Here is a 27111-nt window from a genome sequence, read left to right on the forward strand (position 1 = left end):
AAGTTTATTCTCTGTATCTATGAGTGTGTCCCTGTTTCATTTTGTTTTTAGATTCCACATTTGCGTGAAATCATGTGGTATTTGTCTTTCTCTGTCTGACTTATTTCACTTAGTGTAACACTCTCCAGATCTATCCATTTTGTTGCAAATGGCAAGATTTTATTTTATGGCTAAGTAATATTCCATTGTATATATATACACCGTATCTTCTCTATCCATTCATCTGTTGATGGACGCTTTGGTTGCTTCCGTATCTTGCTATCATAAATAGTGTTGCTATGAACATGGGGGTACATGTATCTTTTCAAATTAGTGTTTTTGCCTTCTTCGGAAAAATATCCAGGAGTGGGATTGCTGGGTCATATGGGAGCATATGATTTTTTGAGGGGCCTCCATACTATTTTCCACAGTGGCTGCTCTTCCCCTCCAGCACCACAGGCTGCACAGCACTCGCTCTGAACACAAGACCTGGAAAGTTCTCATACGTTACTGCCACTATCAGAAATGCTGTTGCAAGAATTACTCCTCCACTTCCCCTGGGTCCCACCTGGGGCTAAGGTGAAAATCCAAAGGCTGCATGAATGTGGTTTCTGTGTATGTTGGCCCCCAAGAGTAGCACTGTTTTATTATCCTAAGAATAAAAAGCCAGTGTCCTCCAGCAGTAGAAAATTGCAAATAAAAAGTTTAATTTCAGAAACTGAGTTCACCATTTATAAATACACTAAAACATAGTCAATGCAAATTCAGATTAATAATAGGTACAGTATTTTAACAAAACGACAACTTTTCTAAAAGGTCACAGGCAAATCAGTGACTTGTTTCACCCAGAATATTTACCTGGTTTGAAATAAGAAAATGAACCCTTTTCTAGACACTGAGGCAAAAACTTTGAAGACGTTATTATTGTTAAAAAAACCTGATGACTGATACTCCATTTTGATGTCATTGGGATTCTAAAATACCCCATTGATGGCTGCATCTTCCCTATTACCAAAAAGAAAATCTAAACACCTAAGGCTATTCTTACAACTGTATTATAGCAATCTTCTTCCCTGTAAATAAGCCACCTCTTCTAAAAAGGACTGTACACATAATTTGATCAGATTGGGGGGTCAGTGCGCAAACTTCAAGATAGCTTCATGGTGTGGAGCCACTGGGTCAGAGGCTCGGAGATCCCACCAACAGGATGCTGTAAACGTGTCACGCTGTCCACCAGCTACGCAGCAGGCACCACCGGCGCTCACTGTGAACGGCGGGGATGTGTCCGAGCTAACGGCCCACGTGGCACCGAGGGCCAACCCCTGAAGCGGTAGTGCTCTCTCCCCTGAACCCCACACGACCGACATTCCGTGATACATGTGAGTGCAGGCTTGTCTTCGAACGCCACGTCTCTGTTGTGTAAACAGTCACCTCCCAGAATACTCGCCGTCCCCTGAACGTACTTTAGAGCCCGCAGCCAGGAACTGCTCAGTCAGGATGGCTTGAACTCCACCTCCTATATACAGATTTTATCTGACAGCCACAAAAGCTGTTTTGTTGCAATTAAAGCAATTTTAAACTAAAATACAGTACCTGATTTGTGGTTTTTACATAATCGAATAAAAAGCCTACAGAATAAAACTGCTTATATCTCCTCTGCCATTCTAGTAAAACAAACTCCTAACCCCCAACTTTTAAAAAATTTTACAGTTACGAATGAAAACCTGATCACTGTATTTCGTAATTGACAAGACAGGCTGTTTCTACTGGACTCCTTACAAAACACACCGTGGTACCTGGCCTGAAGGACTGGGTAAGGCACATGTGGACGTGACGGCGAGGGCCGGGCCGGGAACCGCCCGTGGCTGTGGACCTGAGCGCCCGGCCTGCTGCCCCGCGGGGCCCCGACCGCAGCGAGCCGCCGGCCGGGGACAGGTGCTGTTTCTCGTCTGGCGGCTCCACCGTGAGCTTCAATACTGGAAGCATATTAAGGGAAGATTCACTTTCAGAAAAATAAGTTTCTCGAAATGTTCCATCATGAGCCTGGACTGGCCAAAGCTGCCGTTCTCAGTGGGTGTGCTGAACAGCCTCTCGGAGGGCACGATGCTCGGGGGGCAGCCCAGAAACCGCACGGCCAAGGCGGAGAGGCCCGGCCAGGCCGCCCTCTTCAGGTTCCAGTAGGCGAGCGGGTCGCAGCCGTGCTCCAGCACCTCCTCCTCCAGGTAGGCGAGCACCGTGTCCTCCGGGACCTTCGTCCTCCCTCTGGGCTCGGTCTTCTTCATCTTGGCCATGAGTGACCACAGGCTCGCCTCCCCGGCACAGTCTCTCGGTGGGGAGCCCGGGGCACATCCGGTGGGGACGGGCGCAGGCTCTGAGGTAGAATTCAGCGTTTCTAGCTCCCTGATCAAGTCCTGCTTGTACTGCGCGGCCTCCTCCTCGGAGAAGAGGGAGGCTTTGTAGCGCGGGTCCAGCAGGGTGGCCAGCACGTACCTGGGGTCGTGGAGGGTGGCGGACAGGCGGCTCACCATGGCCTCCCTGAGGGACTTGAGCATGGTGTCGATGCCCATGGTCTCCTCGAACAGCATCTCCACCCTCCTGTTGAGGATGTGGATCATGGGGATGACCTGGCTGAGCGTGGACACGTGGGCGCTCATCTCCCGCCGGGCGGCGTCGAAGGGCTTCAGGGCGTGGCACACGGACTGCATCACCTCCCACTGGTCGCAGCTGATGAGCTCCCGGAAGTTACACTCGACAGACAGCTCGTTCACCGCCCTCTTCTGCTCGATAAGCCGCTCCAGCATGTGAAACGACGTGTTCCACTTGGACGGGACGTCCTGGAGGAGGTGGTGGGGCGGCAGCTCGTACTCCTTCTGCAGCTCCGCCAGCTTTGCTTTCGCCCGGGGCGACCGGTGGACCCGTTCGCATATTTTCCGCGCAGTGCTGAGCAGGTTCTGGACCATCCTCTGGCTCTTGATGGCCTCGCTGACGATGAGGTTGACCGTGTGACTGAAGCACTGCACGCTCGAGCGTGCCCCCTCGTTCAGCGCCTTCCCTATGCCGGGGTTGTCGGTGACCGTGATCCCCACCTGCAGGCCGGTCGACGTCACCCAGGCCTCCCACCAGCACTCCAGCTGCTTCTGGACGCTGCTGCCGCTGTAGTCGCAGTCTACCTGCGACACGTCCAGCAGCGCCGAGCAGTGGTGGTCCTCGCAGTGCGGCCGGGCCGACGACTCAAAGGTGACCCAGTGGGCGGTGAGGGTCAGGTACTCCCGGGTCTGGCTGCTCATCCATATTCCCGACGTGAAGTGGACCACACCGCTCTCGGCTTCCTGGAGATGCGACATGATGATGTGTTTCACATTGTCGTACATACCTGGGATGGCCGTCCTGGAGAAGTAGGACGGAGGGGGCAGAGAGTACTGAGGTTTCAAGTATCCGAGCAGCCTGTTGAAGCCAACGTTGTCCACAAACGAGTACGGCTGGAGGTCAAGTGCGATCATTTCAGCAATGAGACTTGTTATTTTTTTGGCAACTGGATGCGAATCATAAAACTTCTCGTTGACGTCATCGCAGGAGGAGGCGCCTGCCGACTCTGAGCTCGGGGGCCCACGGGCACCAGGAGGGGAGGGCGGCGCCGTCCTGGGGGCGTCGGGCTTCAGCACGCCGCCGTGGAACCTCTGCAGGTGCCTCAGGAGACAGCTGGTGCCCAGGTTTGTCGGCTTCTTGCCCCTGCTGATCGTCCGGCCACAGTGCAAGCACACGACCTTCGTGGGATCCGCGGAGCAGATAGAAAAATGATTCCACAACTTCGAGGTCTTTTTGCTGTTGACGGAAAATGTAACTTGATTGTTTTTTGTGACCATGGTCGACAGGTCAGTTAATCTGGAGGAGGAAGTTTCTGCAGAAGCCAAGGTGGCGTACGGCGAATTCGCCAAGCTGGCCCCCAGAAAGCCCTTCTGGTTCCCAACGACCTCCGGGTGGCGCCTGTAGAGATGCCGCATCAAACAGCTCGTGCCCACGTCACCCTTCTTCCCCCGGCTGATGACGCAGCCACAGTGCCTGCACGCAGCCTTGAGGCTGTCTGTGGGGGCCAGCGAGAAGTGGTGCCAGACTTCCGACTTCAGCCTCCTCATGACCTTCTTGTTCTGCTGGAACACGGCGCCGGACTCCAGCGGGCGAGGGCTGGGCGCGTCGCCCGGCTGCTTCTCGGGAGACGATGCCCACGAGGCCTCGCCCACGTCAGAGGAGGAGGACAGCGCCCACGCGTCTTCCACCGGCGCGTCTCCGGGGTTCCAGTGCGCCGGCGGGTCCTCCGCCAGCCGGTCGGGGGAGGAGGGCGCGGAGGCGGAGTCCTGGACCGGCTTCCCCGGAGACGAGGACGCGGGGCTGGGCTCTCCGTCGGGCAGCGGCGGGGTGGGCAGCAGGGTTGGGGGCGCGGAGTAGGGGGGCGGCACGCCAGCGCCCCCGCCGTTTTCCCGCAGCACGATGGAGCGGTGCGCCCGCCACATGTGCCTGATGAGGCAGCTGGTGCCCAGGTCCTTCCCGTTCTTCCCCCGGCTGAACTCGTTCATGCAGTGGACACACACGGCCTTGGAGCTGTCCAGGGGCGACAGGTAGAAGTGCTTCCAGACGGCGGACCTCCTCCTGGACCCGGACGCGCTCCTGGGCAGGGGGAGGTTTTTCTCAGCCCCGTTCTCTGCAGGCTCGTCGCAGTGGAGGCCGGGGGGCTGGGGAGGCGGCCCCGCCAGGGCTTCATCCCTGCTGTGCCTCTCAGAGACTGACACGTCCGAGGGGGCCTCTTCGCAAGAAAGCACAGAGCCAGGTTCCTCCGTTACCTGATGGGGAGACGGGCTCTTGGAGGGCGTTCTGGCGGCAAGTCTGCCAGGCGACAGGACGGCGCCCGGGTCTCCGGCGTCAGCGGGCGGTGGCGGGGGCCGCGGCAGGGGGGCAGGGCGGGGGGCCGGGGCCGGCGCGCCGCTGCTCTCCTCCACGAGGACGGTGGGGTGCGCCCGCCTCACGTGCCGCATCAGGCAGCTGGTGCTCAGGTCCTTCTCGTTCTTGCCGCGGCTGAACTCCTTCATGCAGTACGTGCAGATGGCCTTCGTGCTGTCCCGGGGTGAGATGAAAAAATGCTTCCAAGCCGGGGACTTCTTCCTGGAGCTGATGCCGCGGCCGGAGAGCAGGCTCTGCGTCACGGCCTCCATGGCCACGCTGTACAGGGTGCTGCTGTACTGTGACAACAGGGCCCCGTAGTCGTCCTCGGGGTCAGGAGAGACGCGCCCCCCGGGGGGCTGGCAGCCGCGGCTCGCCTCTCTGCCCTCCGCCCGCTCGTCGCCACTGTCAGCCCCTTTCCTGTCCTCCTGCTCATTTTTAAAGTCCATTCTTTCCAAACTGTGATTAGGGATTGGATCATCATCTTCCTCTTCTATTTTAAAATTTATTTTATCAGAAACAAAATCACCATCCCCTTTGGGACGAGTCTCCTGGTGATTCTCCATGACTGACCATAACTACTCTGGCTGCTTCATGATGCTGACCTCCGAGGTTGGTAGAAAACTGATCCAAATGCTCATTTGTGCCCCCAAATGTACATTATCTTCAGTTCTTTCAAAAGAATCCTATCTTTCGGGATGTTTATGAATATGGCTAATCATAAATCTTACTGAGGAGTAGACTAGGGAACTCGTGAGCATGTCATTAGGGTGCGGACCGCTGCTTTCCAGGAGTTCTACTCTTAAACACTTCACGGTGTAGACACGCATTCACGCGGCGGGGACCTGCTTGTCTCAGACACAGGATCGCCGTCATCTTGATGGCACAGTGATCCTTCTGCATTATCTACAGAAGATGAAATCAAGTCAGACACTGGACTCAGTCACATTTCAAATCTACACTGTCATGGATATATGAGCCTCAATGTATGCACAGAAAGGAATTCCATAATGGGAAATTAAAACAGAAAAGTTTGTTCCTTGACTTTTTTACAAACCAGTTACACAATGAAAATACCCTCTAAATAGACATATCCCCAAAAAAGACAGATGGCCAAAAGGCACATGAAAAGATGCTCAACGTCACCAATTGTTAGAGAAATGCAAATAAAAACTACAATGAGGTACCACCTCCCACCTGTCAGAATGGTTACCATCAGAAAGTCTACAAATGCTGGAGAGGGTGTGGAGAAAAGGGAACCCTCGTACACGGTGGGTGGGAATGTAAATTGGTGCAGCCACTATGGAGAACAGTATGGAAGTTCCTTAAAAAGCTAAAAATAGAGTTACCATATGATCCAGCAATCCCACTCCTGGGCATATATCCAAAGAAAACCATAGGTGAAGATACATGCACCCCAATGTTCATAACTGCACTATTTACAGTAGCCAAGACATGGAAACAATCTAAATGTCCACTGACAGACAAATGGATAAAGAAGATGTGGTACATATACACAACGGAATATTACTCAGCCATAAAAAAGAATAAAATAATGCCATTGTAGCAACATGGATGGATCTAGAGATTATACTAAGTGAAGTAAGTCAGAAAGAAAAAGACAAATAACATATGATATCACTTATACGTGGAATCTAAAAAAATGATACAAATGAACTTATTTACAAAACAGAAATAGACTCTCAGACATAGAAAAAAAACTTATGGTTACCAAAGGGGAAAGGTAGGGGGGAGGGATAAATCAGGAATTTGGGAGTAATATATACACATTACTATATATCTAAAAAAGTGAGAAAAAGATGGTAAAGAGAAAATACCAAGACTTGGTAAGGTCCATCATTGTAATTTTAGCCCTTCTAATTAATAGGTATGTAAAGGTATCTTATTACGGCCTTAACTGGCAATTTCCTAAATGACTGATGATGTTGAGCATTTTATGTGCATATTTGCCATTTGTTTCTCTCCGTTGGTGAAGCATCTGTTCACGTTTTGCCCATGTTTTCACAGATTGTGTATTTTCTTAGAGTTCTTTACATGCCTGGAGAGAAGCCCTTTATCAGGTATATGATTCCAGTCTGTAGCTTGTCTTTTCATTCTCTTAACAGTATTTTCGGAAAAGAAATGCCCTTAATTTTAGTGAAGTCCAATTTACCAATCTGTTCTGTCATGGATTGTACTTTTGGGGTTGTATCTAAGATTTTCTCCTGTGTTTTCTAGAAGTTTTATATTTTATACTTAGCTCTTTGAAAGATTCAAATTCATTGTTTTGCATATGAATATCTAACTGTTCAAACATCATTTGTTGAAAAGACCATCCTTCTCAACAAAAGGATGCCTTTGTAACTTTGCTGAAAATTAGTTGCATGTGAGTGCCTATGCCCATACGATTTGTCCACAAATGTTGGCAGCAAACTGTTTATGTATATAAACATGATATAAGTGTGTGTGTATACTGAGGAAATTGTACCCTTTAAATAAGTGCAGTTTATTGTATGTCAATTACACCTAATGTGAAAAAGTATGAAATATATATGTACACTGGTCTGTGCCCCCAGTTCCTGACACAGAGCTCCTAAAACCCTTGGGAGTTCCTGAGTGACAGGAACATCTCTTGTTCTAACGAGGTGACTCCTGGATGGAGGCCCGCGGCCAGAAACTTGGAACTCTCAGCCACACCCCCACCCCCCAGGATGGGCTGGAGATTGAGTTAATACTGATCACGCCCACGTGATGAAACCGCTGTAGAATCCCAATGGTCCGGGGGTTAGGGGAACTGCTGGGCTAGTGAACAAAACCACGTGTCGGGTGGGTGACGCACCCCAACTCCAGGAGGACAGAAGCCCCTGCACTCAGGACCCTCCCAGACCTCGCCCTGTGCATCTTCATGTGGCTGTTCGTCTGTGTCCCTTATCGTATCCTTTTCCTACAATAAACCAATAAATGTCAGTAACGGTTCCCTGAGTTCTGTAAGCCGCCCTAGCGCTTTATTGTGGGAACCCAGACTTAAGCTGGTTGTTCAGAAATACAGGGGACAACTGGGGTCGGTGTCTGAATGGGAGCGGTCCTGTGGGACTGGGCCCTGAGCCAGGGGATCTGACTATGACTTCAGGCGGTGGTGTCAGAAGTGAACTGGGGGACAGCCAGCTGGTGCTGGAGAACGGTCAGTGTGGGACACAAGAGCACATATCGGTGGCCAGACGTGAAGCATTCTGGGAGCAGAGCATCAGAGGAAAGAAGACACAGGACACAGCCTACACAATCAATAAAGTTGTATTTTAAGAAAGGCAGGGATTGTCAGGTTGGGTAAAAAAGTAAGACTAACTATATGCTGCCTACAAAAAACACGTTAAAACATCAAGACACAAATAGGTTCAAAGCAAAAGGACAGAAAAGGTGCAGCACACTAACACCAGCCAGGAGCAAGCGGGCGTGCCTAAGCTAGCACGCGATGAGGATGTGAGAACGACACAGCAGGATGACAGGGACATCACATAAAAGGACAAAGGGGTCAGTTCATCAGACATGCACACATCTACCAACAGATTTTCCAAATGCATGAAGCAAACCTGACAGACCTAAAGGGAGACTTGACCAACCAAAATTAGATGGGATTTCACACCCCCATTCAGTAGTTAACTGAACAAGTAGACAGAACAGCAGTAAAGATAACAGAAGACTTTAAATCACTATCATCAACTTGACCTAAATGACATTTATGGAACAGTCCAAACAACAACGGAATATCACTTAAAGGTGGACACAAAACATTCATCAAGATAGACTGTTCTCCGGACAGTAAAGCAAATCTCAATAAATTTAAAAGAACTGAAATCAAACAAAGAATGGCCTCTGACAATAAGGGAACTGAATGAGAAATCAACATCAGAATGATATCTGGAAAAATCCTAAATATCTTCAAATAAATAACACTTCTATATTAAGCCGAGGGTTAAAGAAAAAAAAAATCACAAGGAAAAGTGAAGCAAATTTAATCCCAAAGCAAACAAAGGGAAGGAAACAATAAAAGATTTGAAATCACTGAAATTGGGGGTGTGGGAGAAGAGGCAGGGCAGAAAAAAAAAATCAATGAAACCTAACACCAGTTCTTTGGACAGATCAACAAAATTGGCAAACTTCTACAGACTGATTAAAGAAAAAAATGGTAAAGACATAAAATTACCAATAGCAGGAATGAAAGAGGGGATTTTCACCAAAGATCTTACAGATGCAAAAAGATAGTAAGGAAATAGATGAGTGACTTTATGATGGTAAATTCAGCAGCTTAGATGAAACGGGTAAATCCTGGAAAGACACACATTACAAAAACTCACCAAAGAGATAACCTGAACAGCACTCTATCTATTTTAAGAGCTGAACTTGTAGTTAAAAACCTTCCCTTAAAGAAACTTCCAAGCCAAGATGGCTTCACTGGTGAATTTCAACAAACATTAAAGAAAAAAAAACTGGTGAAACACAAACTCTTCCAGAAAATAGAAGAAACACTTCCCAACTCTTTTTTTTATGAGGTAGTATTACCCTGACTCCAAAACCAGCAAAGACATAAGAAAAGAATCAGATTCATATCCCTATGATCATAGAAAAACCTTAAGAAAATGTAGCAAGTTCTTAAAAATTTAACAAATCAAATTCAGCACTACATTAAAGATAATACACCGTGAGTAAGAGGGGTTCATCACAAGCATGTCTGGTTTAACATTAAAAGATCAACCAACAGAATTCACCACATTGATGGAAAAAAAGGAGGAAAACCATAGAGTCATGTCATTAGATGCAGAAAAACATTTAACATCATTTCTATCCCTATTCACGATAGAAACTCTCAGCAAGGCAGGAAGAGAGGAAAACTTCCTCAACCTTACAAGGACTTTTAGAAACACTCTACAGTTACCATCACACCGGGCAGGGAAAGCTCAGGAACAAGGCAAGGACCCCCCACCCCCGCCTCACACTTGTACCCAGTGTCGCACTGGGGGTGTCCAGGCAAGAGGCAGGTCAGGAAGGAAAGGTCACACTGCTTTAGTCACAGAAGACACAGTCATCTATGTAATAAAGGTTCTAAGGCCTCTATGAAGAAGTACTGGATCTCAGTACGTTTAGGAAGGTCACAGGCTCAAGGTCACTCTGCCTTGCTGCTCCTTCCCTTACGACCTCGGTGCCTGGATGTCTTCTCAGTCCTGGACAGCCTTGTCCCCATTCCTCTCTCTGGGTCTGGAAGAAACCCACTCTTCTCCCTTCACGGCAAACATTACATTCCCGGGTGACTTTGACTCTCTTTGGAGATGCTCCTGGGGCAAGAGCGTGGGGTGACGAGAACAGGAGAGCCAACAGTGACTGTTCACCGTGGGTTCAACCTGTGTTGTCTCATTTAAAGCACATGAAAATCTTTCGAGGAAGATTCAGTTTGTTATTTCTCCTTTTACACACGAGGACACTGAGGCTTAGAGAGGGTGAGAAACGTGTCCAGGGCACACGGGTGGAAACAGGCTGCTGCTCGCATCCAGAGGTGAGCACTGGAAGCCCTGGGGGGCCAGAGCGGTGGACGGGAGACAAGAGAGCAGGAAGAAGAAGAGACGTGGCTGTGAGGGCAGCGACGCGGATGGACCCGGAGACGGTCACACTAAGTGAGTGAGACAGACAGATACCACGTGACATCACTTATATGTGGAATCTAAAATACGACACAAGTGAACTTATCTACAAAACAGACTCAGACTTGTGGTTGCCAAGGAGGAGGGCGGGTGGGGGAGGGAAGGATTGGGAGTTTGGGATTAGCAGGTGCAAACTAGTGTCGTCTATAGGATGGATGAACAACAAGGTCCTACTGTATAGCACAGGGAACTATATTCAATATGCTGTGATAAACCACAACAGAAAAAAAACAAGAAAAAAAAAAAGCAGTTCGGATCAAAGACTTCAGACCACAGACTTGAGAATCCCTACAAACCCCAAGCAAGATTTAAAGAAAAAGAAAAAAAAAGTGTTAAAAACAAGAGATAAAGCAGACAGATAAAAATTACAAGGGATGGAGGAACATATTTAAATACCACCAGTGGGATGAAATCAGCAAAATCCAGACTATGGGAAATTCTATAGGACAAACAACCCAGTTTCTTTAACACACAAATTATACTTGAATCCTGATCTGAATTAGCAAACTGTATAAGAACATTTTTTAGACTATGTGGGAAACTTGGATACTGAATTAACATTCGATATTAAGTAATTCTTAGTTTATTAAAGCATAAAGATATTGTAGATAAAACGTTTCAAAGAATCCCATCTTTTCAAGATACTTACTGAAAAATATCCAGATGAAATATGATATCTCGTATCTGCTTTAACATAACTAGGTGGGGTGAGGGATACAGATAAAACAAGAGCAGCCTTGAGTTGGTAATTGTTAAAGCCAGGTGATGAGTGCACAGGTCATTACACTAGTATATATTACAACACTTCCATAGGAATTATTTTAAGAAAAGATAACTAGACAGACTGCTGACTTTTCAAGAGAAGCAATGTAAACCAGGAGACAAAGGAATGGTATCTTCATAGTTTTGAAAAAAATAAAAGCCAAACCAGAATTTAATACTCAGCAAAAATATTCCTGCAGGAATTAATATGAAATAAAAACACTGTCAGACAAATCAAACACAGAATATGTCACCAGATGACCTGTACTGAAGGAAATGCAAAAGTGTTCTTCAGGCAGAAATAATCCCACATGGAAATTCAGTGATGGACAGAAAACGACAAGAGTTAACTAAAACAATAATGGTGTGGGTAAAGAGTGAGGTGCTTGGTGTGCCCACTGTCACTGGGGTGCCTTTGTTTCTAGGCCCTTTCAATGGGATTAAGTAAAAACCATTAATACACACATACGCCTACATGCACATGCACAGGTGGATAAAAACCACATGTTCACGCTGACGCCTCCAACTTCAATCCAACATCCCAGGATCATCCGAGCCTCCCTGTTTCCATATCTGTAACTTCTTTCTCCAATTGCGAGAAGTCTGGCTCCCACTAGCCTTAAAGGATTTGCTCATTTGCTCAATCCTACAATATTCAGAAAGCAGTTGCAGAATGCTGACCCATACCACCAAGGAAAAGCAAGCTTTTGAACAGAAATGTTAGTTTATACATTTTTGCCTTTGGGCTTGAGGGTATATAAACAAGCACTGTGTCCGAGAGTTTCTTGGGTCAGTTTTTTCTCTGAAGTGTAGTTATTTTATTCACGTGAACTACAGTTAAGTTCATTGTTTCAGTTGGTAATACAGCACAGAACTAAAAGAGCAAAGCCACAGTCTCATGGACGAGACCAACAAGAAGACAAGCCTGACAAGGTATTTCCTTAACTCTAAAATATAAGCCACCAGGACAAACCAAGAATATATACAAGGCCCATGTGGTATTAGATCTGTACAGGCAGAAAAAGAAAGCAGCCCTGGGCATGTGATTACTGATAATCCCAAAGTAGCCAACAGGTATTCACCGGAAGCCCCGAGGACCAAGCTGCTGAAACTGGGAGGAGCTTTCTGCACTCATCAGAGCGGATGTATGTCAGGGGTCCAGGGTAAGGTCCAAAGAGGCTGGAGAAAAACCACCCAGCCCATGCTTCCTCCAGGGCAAAGACCCATTTCAAAGAGGAACTGCTGGGAATAGACTATAAATTGAGCAGTTCAGGGACAAAAGAAACAGCAAAGGAAGGGTAGAGAAGGGAGGAGAAATCTCCTGACGCAAGCACTGCTCAGAGTGGTAGGTGAGGACCTCCATAACCCAGTGGCCGCAGGAAAGCAAACACAGTGCTAGGCAGCTGTCTGTATCAAATTGTTCACAACTCTGGGGGTTAAGCAAAGGCCTGCAACAATCTGAGGAGCATTTATTTAAGAAGAATTGTGGGAGCTCGTAAGAACATTCCACTCCCATCCTTCCTTCCCCACAGGAACCACAGGACCACGGCAGCTGTGAAAAGCAGCGGCCTTGCAGCCACCAGAGGGGCAGACTGGGCCTGCGGCCCCTCAGAAAGTCCCACTGGGCAGCAATGCCACCACTTGACCTTTGTCACAGGTCCCTGGAAAAGACCTGCTCACAGAGCACGGTAGTTATTTGACCTGATTCAGAGCCTGCAGTGGGAAAAGCCCTCTCCCTGGGCTTCTGCTGAAAACAGTTGCACTTCTGTAACATCACAGTTGCCTAACCCTGCAACGCCAGTGGGGCAAACAAGAGCCTGGCCAAAGGCTGAGAAGGAAGATGAGGGGACGAGATGTCTGCAGGGAGCTATGAATGGCTCTGACAGATTCCTGCAGCTGTAGAAGGACAAGCCCAGGAGCGACCTGAGGGGCCACCCCATCTCTCACATCTGGCTGACCTTGAAGCCCTGTGCAAGGAGAAGGTTAATGCTTGTCCCAACACACACACACACACGCACAGGCACAGGCACACGCACAGCTCTTGGCAAAGATGGCGGGCGCATGTGTTGGCAGCATTTAAGGAAATCATTCAGCTCAGTGGATTTCAGGAAATCACTGACACCAAGCTAACCAGGCAGAGACTGAAGTGTCCAAACACTACAAGGAGTACAGACTTTTCAGAATTAGTCCAGGAAGGTCACTAAAGGAACAAACAGGCAAAAACAAAACAACCCCCCAGCAATAACAACAAATGATGTCCAGTTTTCCACAAAAACAAAAAAATTACAAGATGTGCAAAAAAAAAAAAAAAGCAGGTAAGTATGGCCCATACATGGGGGAAAAATAAACCAAGAAACTATTCCTGAGGGTGTCCAGAGGTTGGACTTACTAGACAAAGACTTTAAATCAGCTACTCTAATAAGTTGCAAGAACTAAAGGGAACCACATATAAAGAAACTACAGGAAAGCAGGACAATGTCCCAAGTAAGTATCAGTATAGAGAGAAAAATTATGAAAAAGAACTAATTATGAAATTAGAAATTATGGAGCTGAAATGCATAACTGTAATGAAAAATTCACTAGAGGGGCTTGGTAACCAGCAGAAGAAAGAATCAGCAAACTTGAAGGGAGGTCAACTAGATCAGCAAGACAGAAAATCAGTGAGGATAAAGACGACGTGAACAATGCTATTAACCAGCTTGAACTGGCAGATCTACACAGGGCTCCATCCAACAGCAGCACAATACTTCCCCTTCTCAACCACACACAACACATTCCACAGTACAGACCAGAGGCTGGGCCATAAAACAAGTATGAATAAATTTAAAAGAACTGAAATGATACAAATATATCCTTCATCCAGAATGAAGTTAAATTGCAAGACAGTAACAGAGGAAAATTTGAAAAATCAATAAATATTTGGAAATAATAACACATTTCTAAATAATAGGTCAAAAAGAAACTACAAGGGAAATTAGAAAGTATTTTCATCTGAATGAAAATAAAAACACAACAAACCAAAATACATGAGATGCAGCTAAATTGGTGCTCAGAGAGAAATTTATAGCTTTAAATACCTATATTAGAAAAGAAAAAGGTCTCAAATCAATAATGTAAACATTCACCTCCAGATAAAAAGAAAACAAAAGCAAACTAGAAAAAGAACAGACCAAACCAAGGCAGAAGAAAGGAAATAATAAAGATTAGAATGGATGCTAATGAAATAGAAAACAGAAAAGTGATATAGAACTTCAATGAAACTGAAAGTTGGTTCTTTGAAAACATTGACAAAATTGACAAATCCCTAGCTAGATTAACCAAGAAAAAAAGGAGACATAGATTGCAAAAACCTGGGAGCATTACCACTGCCCCCTCAGAAACTAAATGAGGGACTTCCCTGGCGGTCCAGTGGTTAAGACTTTGCCTTCCAATGCAGGGGGTGTGGGTTTGATCCCTGGTCAGGGAGATAAGATCCCACATGGCTTACAGCCAAAAAACCAAAACATAAAACAGAAGCAATATTGTAACAAATTCAATAAAGACTTTGAAAACGGTCCACATCAAAAAACCTTAAAAAAAAAAAACTAAATGAAATATAAGAGAGGACTATGAACAACTGTCTACCAACAAATTCAACAACTTACATGAAATGGGAAAATTCCTAGAAAGTAACAAATTAACTAAAGTGACTCAAGAAGTAACAGAAAATCAGAATAGACCTATAACAAGTAAAGACATTGAATTAGTAACTTAAAATTTTCCCATGAAGAAAAATGTAGGCCCAGATGGCCTCACTGGTGAATTTTATCAAACATTTACAGAAGAAATGATATCAATACTCCATAAACTCTTTGAAAGAGGAGGATAGAATACTTTCCAGTTTATTCTAAGAGATCAGTATCACCTGGGTACCAAAGCCAAAGACATAACAAGAAAACTACAGATATTCCTAGATACACAACGTAAAACATAAAAATGGAAGCCGCCACATTTTCAGTAGTAGATAAAGACTGCAGAATAGGAAGCACCATGAGTTAGGACAAGTTATCCTCAGCCATCTCTCCTCGAATGTTAAAAACTAGTATCAGGACTTCCCTGATGGTGCAGGGGTTAAGTATCTGCCTGCCAGTGCAGTGGACATGGGTTCAAGCCCTGGTCTGGGAAGATACCACATATCACGGAGCAACTAAGCCCCACGAGCCACAACTACTGAGCCCGCGAGCCACAACTACCGAGCCTGTGAGCCACAATCACTGAGCCTGCACTCTAGGGCCCGCAAGCCACAACTACTGAGCCCGTGAGCCACAACTACTGAATCCCGTGCACCTAGAGCCCGTGCTCCGCAACAAGAGAAGCCACCGTGATGAGAAGTACGTGCACCACAATGAAGAGTAGCCCCTGCTTGCCGCAACAAAGACCCAACGCAGCCAAAAATAAAATATAAATAAATAAATAAATTTATTTAAAAAACAAAACAAAACTAGTATCAGATAAAAATGAGTGTGGCAGACAGAGTAATCAGTCCTCAAACAAGTTCACATCCTAATCCTCAGATCTGTGACTGTGTTAGGTTACATAGCAAAGTAGGATTATTAATAAGGATGCAGATGGAATTAAGGTTACTGATCCAGGATAATAAGAAGATTATCCTGGATTATCTGGGTGGACCCAGTGTTATCACAAGGATCTTCAAAAGTGGAAAGAAGAGGCAGAAGAGAGACAGAGGAAAATATGACTTCACAAGGTCAGAGAGATGCAGTGTTGCTGGCTTTGAAGACAGAGGGAGGGGGCCCACATCCAAGGACACAGGCGGCCTCTAGAAAGTGTAAAAGGCAAGGAAACATTCACTGCTAGAGCCTCCAGAAAGAAAGGCAGCCTGCCAACATCTTGATTTAAGCTTAGTGAGACCCATCTCAGATTTCTGACCTCCAAATTTATGCTGTTTTCAACCACTAAGTTTGTGATAATTTGTTAAAGCAGCACTAGAAAACTAAAACAATAAGCAACAGAAAAGGATTAAGGTCAAATCCTACAAAAGGATAGAGAAAAAAAAATAAAGACCAGAAAAACATCTCTATAGATAATGAAAGCACACCAGAAAAATATAAGCACAAATTAAATAAAAACTATAATTTATTTCAAAAGAATCTAAAGAAATTAAGAAAACAATACAAAAGAACAAAATAAATCAGGATAGAAAAACACTGAAATGAGGTTATGGATCCTAAGAAAATATTACAAATAAAAGTAAAATGTCATTTTATAAATTGCAAAGCATGAGGCTAGGAGAGAAAAAGGGGAAAGTTGGAGGGGGAAGAAAGAGAAAAGAGCTCTCTCCTTTCAAACAAGAGAATGAAGCCAGCAAAAAGGGGTGGTGGGTGGTGGCCGTGGGCTGTGTATACGGCCTCCCTGTAACCTGAAATCTTCAGCGAAATAAACACACATGCTCAAAACAATAACAAAAAGTAAAATGCCATTTTAAGAATAAAGACTAAGTTAGAAGCAACATAAGAACAAATAAACCCCACAGATGATTTCTTAAGATAAGAGTTTAGAAAATAAAGGTTTTTAATGAAGAAGAAATAAGAGCTAAAAAAGACTCAGGAGAAACTGGCCAATTGAAAACACAGGCAAAGAAGATCCAACACATGTATAACCAGAGCACCCCCCACAGAAAAGGGAGGGGGACAAAGCAAAAGAAGAGAATCCTAAACACTTTGAAATAAAAGTTGTGAAACTACATATATTGAAAGAGCATACCATAAAGCTGAGAAAATCCATCCTTAACAATGAACACTGAGGTATATTCTAGGAAAATCACTGGACTTAAAAAAAAAGAAATGCCATTGAGGGGAAAACCAAGGTCACGTACAAGGGAAAGAAAATAAAATTGGCATGAGTTGGACAGCAATGTTTTATGCTATAAAACAATAGAATAACATATTTAAGATATCTGAGGAAAAAAATACATGAGCCAAGCATTTTATATCCAGTCAACCTGGCTTTCAAGTATAAGGGACACAGAAAAACTATTATCAACATGCAAGAATTCAGGAAATATTTTTCCTGAGTCCTTCGGAGAAATCTACCAGAGAAAGAACCTCAACCAAAAAGTCTAGAGAAACACTGATGAAAGGACGGTGTGAGTGCTCAGTATATACTTCCTCGCAGGACTAAGACTGAGTGAGGGTCTCCGGGAGAGAGCACAGTAGGCAATGGCTACCGCGCTTGCACGTAGAGCCCGAATCACTGCAAAGAAGGATGGGAAGACAATGGGAAGTCTTAGGCAAAAAGCACCAACCTGTTTTCAGTAACGACACAGCCACTGTTACTCGGAGACTGAGGTGTGTACAGTGAGAGTGAAGCAGAGGAGTGACCAGCGATAGCACAAGACTCTCACCTCCCATGTCCTTGAGAACCAGCACCCTCAGACAGAGACAGAGACCCAGGACAAGAAAGGTCAAATGCACATCCTACAGTCGGTGAGCAGGACACCTACCCCAGCTCTGCTCACTGCAAAGACCTAAAAACAGTGACCAACCCAATGGGAATGAGCTTACCTGACATCCAGACTATGGTTGTGAAACATCATTTCCCATTAAAGAAGACCAGGGCTTTTGAAGGAATGGCTGATTGCAGGTCTTGGGCAGGAAGAATACAAGATGAGCCTAGAACATTCTGGCATACCAGAGAGCAAGGAACCTCTGAGAGAGAAGGAGAATTGTGTCAGAAGGACCTAGGCGCCAACTTGTAAGGGCTCCCACTGTCCAAAAAAATGAAATAATTTGAACGTAAATAAGGATCATCATAATAATGCATTAAAACACATCAAATATGTTAAATCTATGAGTGCATAACACCGAAATAAAATGCTCCGTTGGTCACCTTTGGAGGATGATAGGAAACTGATAAAGAGAAAGAAGCAAGCATTTTTCTTCAGTTTCCTACATAAACTACAGCACCAGATAACCGTGGAGGAGCTAAGGACAGGGTCCTCTTACTCCAAGCTCAGCTCATGAACAAAGACGCAGTAACTGAGCCGGAACGTCCCTGTCCCATAACTTCTTACCGATTAAAGCCTGCAGGTCTGTGTATCGCTGGCTGCCAACAGCAAAGAGAGCGAGAGCCTCACACACGAGGTCCTTCCTAAGGGAGCAACACAGCAGCCTGGAAGGAGGCTGGACCTCATCAGGCCTTAGATCCACCGCCAATTTAAAGGAACCAAGAGCAGGGAAACACATTAAACCACACCTGAGGGCCATGGCCGGCAAAATCCAGACTGAGAAACATGAGTCCAGCCACCTGGCTTCTTCCACACCAAACTCCCACGGGAGGCGGGGGTGCCCTGTACGTAAGGGACTGAAACGTCACGTGAAAAACAGGCAACACTTAGCTACTGCTTAAAGACGTGCAATCCCATCATAAAACTACGAAGAAAGGGAAGTATTTGCCATCAAAGGGAGGGATGTGGCTGGGACAGGGCACGTGGAAGGATTCCAGGGAGGGCAAAATTTTCTCTCTTGACCCAAGGGATGGTTACAAAAGTGTCCACCTTATCATAACCCATCAAGCTATTAATTTATGCAGTTTGTCTCTGTGCTATACTTTATTTTTATTTTAGGCTGTGTCGGGTCTTAGTTGCGGCACGCGTGATCTTCGTTGAGGTATGCAGGATCTTTTTCGTTGCAGCGCACGGGCTTCTCTCTAGTTGTGGCGCGCAGGCTCCAGGGTGCGTGGGCTCTGTAGTTTGCGGCACGCAGGCTCTCTAGTTGAGGCGCACGAGCTCAGCAGTTGCCCCGTGGCATGTCAGATCTTAGTTCCCTGACCAGGGATCGAACCTGAGTCCCCTGCATTGTAAGGCGGATTCTTTACCACTGGACCATCAGGAAAGTCCCTCTGTGCTATATACTTTAAGGTAAAAAGGTTTTTAAAAACCTCATGAGGGGCACCCCTGGTGGCACAGTGGTTAAGAATCCACCTGCCAATGCAGGAGACAGGGGTTCGAGCCCTGGTCCGGGAAGATCCCACATGCTGCGGAGCAACTACTCCCACGCACCACAACTACTGAGCCTGTGCTCTAGAGCCTGTGAGCCACAACTACTGAAGCCTGTGCACCTAGAGCCCGTGCTCTGCCACAAGAGAAGCCACCACAATGAGAAGCCCACACACTGCAACGAAGAGTAGCAGCCAAAAATAAATTTATTAAAAAAAAAAAAAAAAAAAAAAAAAAAAAAGAAAGGATTTTAAAAACCTCATGAGGGGCTTCCCTGGTGGCGCAGTGGTTAAGAATCCGCCTGCCAATGCAGGGGACACGGGTTCGAGCCCTGGCCCGGGAAGATCCCACATGCCGCGGAGCAACTAAGCCCGTGTGCCACAACTACTGAGCCTGCCCTCTAGAGCCTGCGAGCCACAGCTACTGAGCCCGTGTACCACAACTACTGAAGCCCGCGCGCCTAGAGCCCGTGCTCCGTAACAAGAGAAGCCACCACAATGAGAAGCCCGTGCACCACAACGAAGAGTACCCCCGCTCGCCATAACTAGAGAAAGTCTGTGCGCATCAACTAAGACCCAACACACCCAAAAAAAAATTAAAAAAAAAAAAATTAAAAAAAAAAAAGGTTGCCTATAAAGAGTGGAGGAGATAGGAATGCAAGTGAGATTTCTGATCGTATCTTTTATATAATGTTGACTTTTGAGCCATGTGATTATCTGTACATTAAAATTTAGAAAATTCCAAATCTGAAACAAATAGACCTAATTGTGTATCAAATGAGCAACCGTAACGCAGACAAAGAATGTTCACCAAGGGGCTTTAACACACAGGACTTTATTCATCTAAAGCACAATATGTACTAAAGACAAAAAGAACTTAAAAACAAAAAGAAACTTAAATTTTGCTAAGTGATTTCATTAGCAGTAGTAACATAATATTGTCATTTTACCCATTTTTTGTGTACTTTAGCATAAAACAAATAAGTAATTATGCCAATGGCATTAAGGAATCATAATTTTCTACTCAATGCCTTGTGGTGACCTAAATGGGAAGGAAATCCAAAAGAGGGGATATATGTATACCTATAGCTGATTCACTTTGCTGTACAGTAGAAACTAACACAATATTGTAAAGCAACTGTACTCCAATAAAAATTAATAAAAAAGAAAAAGAATCAAAATTTTCAGGATAAGAAAAAGACAGAGGGACCTTCCCTGGTGGCGCAGCGGTTAAGAATCCGCCTGCCAACGCAGGGCACATGGGTTTGATCCCTGGTCTGGGAAGATCCCACATGCCGTGGAGCAACTAAGCCCGTGAGCCACAACTACTGAAGCCCGCGCACCTAGAGCCCGTGCTCCACATCAAAAGAAGCCACGGCAATGAAAAACCCGCGAACTGCAACGAAGAGTAGCCCCTGTTCGCCACAACTAGAGAAAGCCCGCGTGCAGCAGCAAAGACCCAATGCAGTCAAAAATAAATTAATTAATAAAAAAAAAGAAAAAAAAGTTTTTTAAAAATCAAAGAAATTAAGTAAAACTATGTAATTTAAAATCTGCATTGAAAATATCAGTATAACTCTTGATGTTTTAAAAATACATTTCCTAGCTCTGTGCACCAGACCAACACTTAAAGCTGCAATAATACACAAACACAACAAACAGATCTAACACCTAGATCTTGGTTTCTAAATACCTTCTGCACTGAAGGGAACCAAAGCGCTCTGCAGAAGGAGCTGACTGCAGCTCTGGCAAAGGAACGGAAGGTGGCAGAGGGGAAGTACTGCCAGGGTGACGCCAAAGCAGCACCCGGAGCTTCGCCGGGGCCCCCGACAGGTCAGTCACAACCATCCGAACACCAAGAAAGCAGAACCAGAGGACTTTAATAGATTACAATGTAACGAATAAATGAAAACCCGTTAGTCAGCACTGATACTCAAGGAAGAAAAAGGACAAATAAAAACATTTGCCACAATGCAGGTGAATATTACAGCCACTGCTCCCCAGAAAGAGGTAATACAGGGAGAGAATTCAGCATTTTTCCTGTCTTCCTTGAATGTAATGGACGAGGGAAACACAGATGAAATACAGAAAGAAAGAACAACAGCCCTAGAAAGTGGGTGTCAGTCCCAAAAGGACAGCCTCTGAGGGCGGCAAACAGGAAGCCCAGCAGCACCCGCGTGAAGACGTGCAGGTCCCAGGCTGGTGGCATCCGAGGAAGGGAAGCAGCTGTGGACACCGAGGGCCAACTATGACTTATCCTCGGGTTTCCGACTATGTGGACAGTGGCGCCCCTAACCGCCTGCTGTGTTGTTCAAGGGGCAACTGTAAACGACCAAGAAGGAAAATGGCAAACAAACCCAGAACATGGGACATTCGCAAGACAACCGGCCTAGTCTCCTCAAAAAGTCAGTGTCATGGAAAAAAATGGGGGCAGGTTATTGTTCCAGAATAAAAAAGGCTAAAGAGACAGACTCAGTGCAATGACCTGGACTAGATTCTGGTTTGGAACAAACAAGCTAATTAAACACAAGTAGGGAAATCTGACTGCGGCTTGGCCACTGAATGTTATGAGGGATTATCGTTCATTTCCTTCACAGCTGTACTGCTGGTGAGAGAGAACATCCCTTTGCCTTTTCTTTTTCTTTTTCTTTTTTTGGGGGGCCACGCTCTGCAGCATGCGGGATCTTAGTTCCCTGACCAGGGACTGAACCCAGGCCACGGCAATGGAAGTGCTGAAGCGCCAAGACCTAACCACTGGACCGCCAGGGAATTCCTCCCTTTACCTTTCCTTAGAAGAAAAGGACACTGAGAGGTGAAGTGCTGTGATATCTGCAGTCTCCTTAGAGAAAGTCTGGAAGCACCAGACAGGCGAAGGTGGCAGCCATGGCCATGTCGTGACAAGTGCTCCATCTCGGGGCAGGTCGGCGAGCGCCACGGACTGTTCTTCCAACTCTGCACAACACAGCCTTTAAAGCACAGAAGCACATCTGCTTTCAACTCAAAGTCCACGTGCTCCCCAAGAGCTGCCAAGTACACCGAGGGCATCAGGGCCGCCGCCGGCACCCCTGCCTCGCTCACCCTTGGACGTGGCAGTCTTTCCACCAAGGCTATAAATTAAGATCTGGTCCACGTCTGAGAGTAACTGTAGCACTTTCTGAGGGTGGAGAACCATGACTCACATATTCCAGCGGTGGCAGCAGCGTCAACTGCCTCCCATGCGGAAGCGCCAGCACCCACTCACACGGAGACACCACCACCCAGGCCTGGCCAAGCTGAGGCGGAGGACCCAGACTAAGAGCCAGAGCCCACTGCAAAGGGGTGAACCCAGAAACCCGGAACCGGAGCCACTTCCACGAGATATGGCCAGAAAACCTGATAAGGCCACCCTGGAAACAAAGCACATCCCAGAGCAGGCAAACAGACTCCGTTCGGGTCGGCTGGTGCCCGTTCTACCCCTGAAACGTTCTGGGTCACAGACCAGGGCTAGCTGGGTTGTTCCGCTCTGTCTTTCTGGGGTCCCGTTACCCAACACCAGCACCTTCTCCCCCGGGGTACAGGGCAGTCCCACCAGTGACAGGTTTGAAATTGCTGCCGTGGCTGGAAGCTGCTGGAGGAGTGTTTAGAGTCCTTTTACTTCCGGGATGTGGCACAGGGCCTGCGGCAGAGTAACCGGAGCTCTCACCAAACAGCACACAGCTCCCTCCGCTGCTGCCTCTGTGGCACGAGGGCCACAACGTAAGGCTCAGTTAGCCGTGGCCTTGGATGAAAACGCAGCCCCTTGGTTTACATCTGTGGGGGGGATGAGGCAAGACAGAGCAGGTGCAGGCCGCCCAGATCAAAGAGCCATCGCACAGAGCACCCGGGCGGGTCAGCGGGGGACACCCCAGCCCAGCCCAGCATCGGTGGTTTCTACGACACAGACTCTGCGGGGGGAACGGGCGGGGCCCGGCTGCTGGAAGGCCTTCACCTGAATGCGAGCGGAAACCAAGCAGAGCGGGCACCTGATCACGGCTGGGAAGGGGGCTTTACGACAGGACATGGGCTCAGGCGGAGGGGCCAGCCTCTCCCCCACACCGCTGCTTCTTACTCAGGGCCTCCACTCCGTCACCCGCAGACCCTGCAGGGCGGGGCTCAAAGGTCCTCTCCGCCTGAGAGAGGTCTGCCCGGAGCGCGCTTCTCCCACGGCCGTCACCCCGCCCTCGCCTGCCTGCGCTCCTCCTGGAGTAGCCCTCTCTGGGTTGAGTCCACCCCACCAGCACTATGTTAAGTTCTCCTACGGCAGGGCCTTCTTCTAAAAACCACCGTTGCCCCCAGCAGGCAGAACAGCGCCAGGTGCAGAGTAGAGAGGCGAGAAAACCTCATGCAGGGTCAGGCACCTCTGTCTCTCCTGGTCCCCTCTACCTCAAAAATAGGGGGCATGAGAAGAAAAGACTTTATTTTATTCCTAACAATGCCTTCCAGGATTTGAACTACCAAAAGCACACATCAAACAATTAGCTAGGAAGTGATCTGAACCATTCCAGAACGATGCAAAGTCAGGCAATGACAAGTAGGGTAAGGGCGAGGGCAGGAAAGCCAGGGGTGTGGAAAGGGCCGAACACCTGGAAGCTGACTGACAAGAACTCTGCTGTCATCCAGACACTGAAGGGAGGCCTGACCGAGAGGCTGCAGGATGGTCAGGGCTAGAGGCAAACTGTGCCTTTTATGCTAAACTCACTCAAACACAAAACGTAAATACGAATGATGGTTCCTACAGCTTATGTCAAGTCCTGAGATTTAAATAGCACCTTAAGGGCTTCCCTGGTGGCGCAGTGGTGGAGAGTCTGCCTGCCGGTGCAGGGGACACGGGTTCGAACCCTGGTCTGGGAGGATCCCACATGGCCGTAGCGTAGCGGCTGGGCCCGTGAGCCACAACTACTGAGCCTGCGCTCCGCAACAAGAGAGGCCGCGATAGTGAGAGGCCCGCGCACCGCGATGAAGAGTGGCCCCCGCTCGCCGCAACTAGAGAAAGCCCTCGCACAGAAACGAAGACCCAACACAGCCATAAATAATAAAATAAATAAATAAATAAATAGCATTCCCTTTTAAAAAATAATAATAAATAAATAGCACCTTAAATATCCAACAGTAACTAGAAGAATGACAGTCGCTGTCTCTCAGTCGCAGGCCTTGTGCAGAGAAGCTCAGAAGGAAACAGAATGCTGGTGAGGGAGAGTCGGGGGGCCCCCAACCAACCATCAGAGGCTCCTCACTGTGCCCCAGAGTCGTTCACCTGCCCCCCTCCCCTCGCCAGGCAGTCCTCACACTGAAGGAGGAGATCAGACCAGAGTTCAGATGAAGGAGTTGAAGCCTGGCAGAGAGAAACACAAACACAGAGTGAAGGACAGCACTGACCACCATCACTGCTCTTCATGCTGCAACAGCTCCACTGCCCAGTTCTGGTCACTCTCCAAATTCTACGCCGGACAGGGATCTGAAATACAGGTACACACGTTTCCTTCACTACGTAAATACCGCATCGTCTCCTTTGCGCAGGCACAGAATTCAGTCAGTGACCCTAATAATTCACTTAAAACCTTTCCCAGTGCGTTAGGAACATTCTTTGCACAGCTTGAGCCACTTACAAGCCTCCTCCTCTGTGTGGTGACACTGAAAAACAGGGCAGTTTTCAGGTCCAAAGACATCAGGAATTAACCAGAACAGTGGAGGGGGAAGGGGTGTCAAGTAAACACCTGTGAAGTGGACTCAAGTCTGAGCTTTCTTCCAAGATAGGAGATTACCTTCTTGAAGAGTCATAGACTCTCTCTTAAATTTTCTAGATCGTTTCCCGAGAAAATGTAAATCATGATGAGCAGATATAATCTGTTTAAGGATTACAGGAAGTGTGCATCCCTGCATGGACAGCCCATTGGAAAACCCTGAGTACGGTTTCCTCCCACAAGATAACTTTGTATGGAAATTAATTCATAATTGAAATTTGGCTTATTCAGAGCACTTTCTAAAAACTCCAACTAAATCCTTCATCGTCTCCTAATTTTATCACCATGATATAGAGAAAACATCAAAAATTAATATAAAAAGTCACAAGAATGCGCCGTTATCATACTGGTCTCATGAGAATCTAAAGTGGATTTTTCAAAATTATGGACTTGATCTTAAAGCTGGAAGAAAAAAAAAAAACCTATAGACTGATCTGATCAGAGTTAACTTCAAAGCAAATAACTTCCCTTTTTTATGAACATGAGAATGCCAACAGAAGTTTCTGCTGATGGCTCGGCTTGGCAGGGACTTGCTTTCAGAGAGGTGCATGTATTTGTCTACTGAAAGTCACCCAAAATACAAGGAGAGTCTAGGGGGCTGGCAATTCTCTTAAGCAACAGGGATGGTGTGCGTCACAGAAAAAACACAAAAGAAGATACACAAATGACTCCACCTTTACTTCGGTCTAGAAAAACAACCGCAATTGGAAAAAACACCTGAAATTATGCTTTGCAATTTGATTCATATTTTCACTACTTAAACTTGAATGGTCCTACCCAGAAACACGTACAATAACTAAAAACCATCAGAAGCATGTAGTAATAAGGAAGGTCTCATCTGCTTCCTAAGACATACGTAAATAAGGCCCCTGGTTGCCTCTTCCTGGAAGTGCACTGAAAATAAAATACTGTATCTAAAGGAAAATCCTAAACACGTAACTTGTAAGGCGATTCGCTGTGGTGGCGGAGGGCAAAGGACTTCAGGAAAGACGCCCAAAGAGCACCTGTCTGCTGCTGCGCGGAGCTGCCCGGCCGCCGGCCGGCGCCCCCCACACCCCAGCACCGGGCTTCCCCGACGACTGCGGCGCCCGGTCCCGCCCCGCACGCACAGGCGCCCGCGTGGTCAGCCCGTAAACTTCACACCGGCCGGGCACTTCTGCCCCCGCGCTCTCCCGAGCCCCTGGGCCCGCGCCCCGTCTATCCCATCCCCGCGGCTGCGGCCGGGCCGGGTGTCCGCACCAACTTTCCACCACTTCAGGTGTTTCCTCCACCAAACCCTGCAGCCCGGAACACGCGCCCCGGGTACGACCGTCCGCGGGCCCACCGCGCGCCAGCTGTCAGCCGGGCCGGGGGCCGGGGGCGCGGGCCCGGCGTTCGGGCACCGTGGTCGAGTCGAGCGGCCCGGGCGGGGTCCCGGCGACAGGAGGCCGCGCCCCCGCCCCCCAACCCCCGGCCCCGCGCAGGCAACATCGCGGCGACCCCGGCCGCGGCCCCGGCCCGGCTCCCCGACCCCTGCGACCTCCGGCCCCCAGCCGGACCCCCGGCCCCGACCCCCGCGACCCCGGCCCCGGCCCGACGGCGCGCCAAGACGGCCGGGCCCGGGTCGCGAGCTCGCGGATGAGGCAGAGTCGGCGCCGGCCGCACACTCACCGCGGGCGCCGGGCGTGGGGCGGCTACCGCCCGGCAGCGGACGACGGCCGCGCAGGCGGACTCACTCCCATTCATTAGCCGCGGCTTTGTCTGCCCCCGCGCCCCTCCCGCCGCCGCCGCCGCCACCGCCCGCCCGCCCGCGACGCCGCCGGACGCTGCACCCCTCCCAGGGCCCCGCGCGGCGCGGGGCGGGGAAGGTGGGGCGGGGCCAGCGCGCGCAGGCGCAGTGCCCATATGCCCGTCCCTCCCTGGGGCCCGGCCGGTCCGGCCGCTCCAGGGGCCGAGGCGCTGCTGACGGGGCAGGCGCAGTCCCACCGCTCGAGGGGCCGAGGCGCTGCTGACTGCGC

The 27111-nt window shown here is 47.9% G+C and overlaps 1 protein-coding gene across 6 annotated transcripts; it reads right to left on the reverse strand.

Annotated features, from left to right (window-relative positions):
* Window positions 1–664: 664 nt before the first annotated feature.
* On the reverse strand, window positions 665–26897 carry ZBED4 (zinc finger BED-type containing 4). Of its 6 annotated transcripts, XM_057555869.1 has the most exons (5): window positions 26765–26897; window positions 24750–24828; window positions 22139–22321; window positions 17924–18067; window positions 665–5817 (listed from the first exon to the last, which is right to left on the reverse strand). In XM_057555869.1, exon 5 carries the CDS (start codon window positions 5475–5477, stop codon window positions 1950–1952), a length of 3528 nt encoding a protein of 1175 aa, XP_057411852.1. In that variant the 5' UTR covers window positions 5478–5817; window positions 17924–18067; window positions 22139–22321; window positions 24750–24828; window positions 26765–26897; the 3' UTR covers window positions 665–1949. The 6 variants fall into 6 exon arrangements, with proteins under 6 accessions (XP_057411852.1, XP_057411849.1, XP_057411851.1 ...); XM_057555866.1 differs by lacking the exon at window positions 22139–22321; XM_057555868.1 differs by lacking the exons at window positions 22139–22321; window positions 24750–24828.
* Between the last annotated feature and the right edge of the window lie 214 nt (window positions 26898–27111).

This window comes from Balaenoptera acutorostrata, chromosome 11, assembly GCF_949987535.1.
Source record: "Balaenoptera acutorostrata chromosome 11, mBalAcu1.1, whole genome shotgun sequence".
Classification (NCBI taxonomy): domain Eukaryota; kingdom Metazoa; phylum Chordata; class Mammalia; order Artiodactyla; family Balaenopteridae; genus Balaenoptera; species Balaenoptera acutorostrata.

Excerpts from the sequence above, each read along its gene's own strand:
- ZBED4 (XM_057555868.1), bottom strand. The coding sequence starts at position 5,477 with ATGGAGAATCACCAGGAGACTCGTCCCAAAGGGGATGGTGATTTTGTT.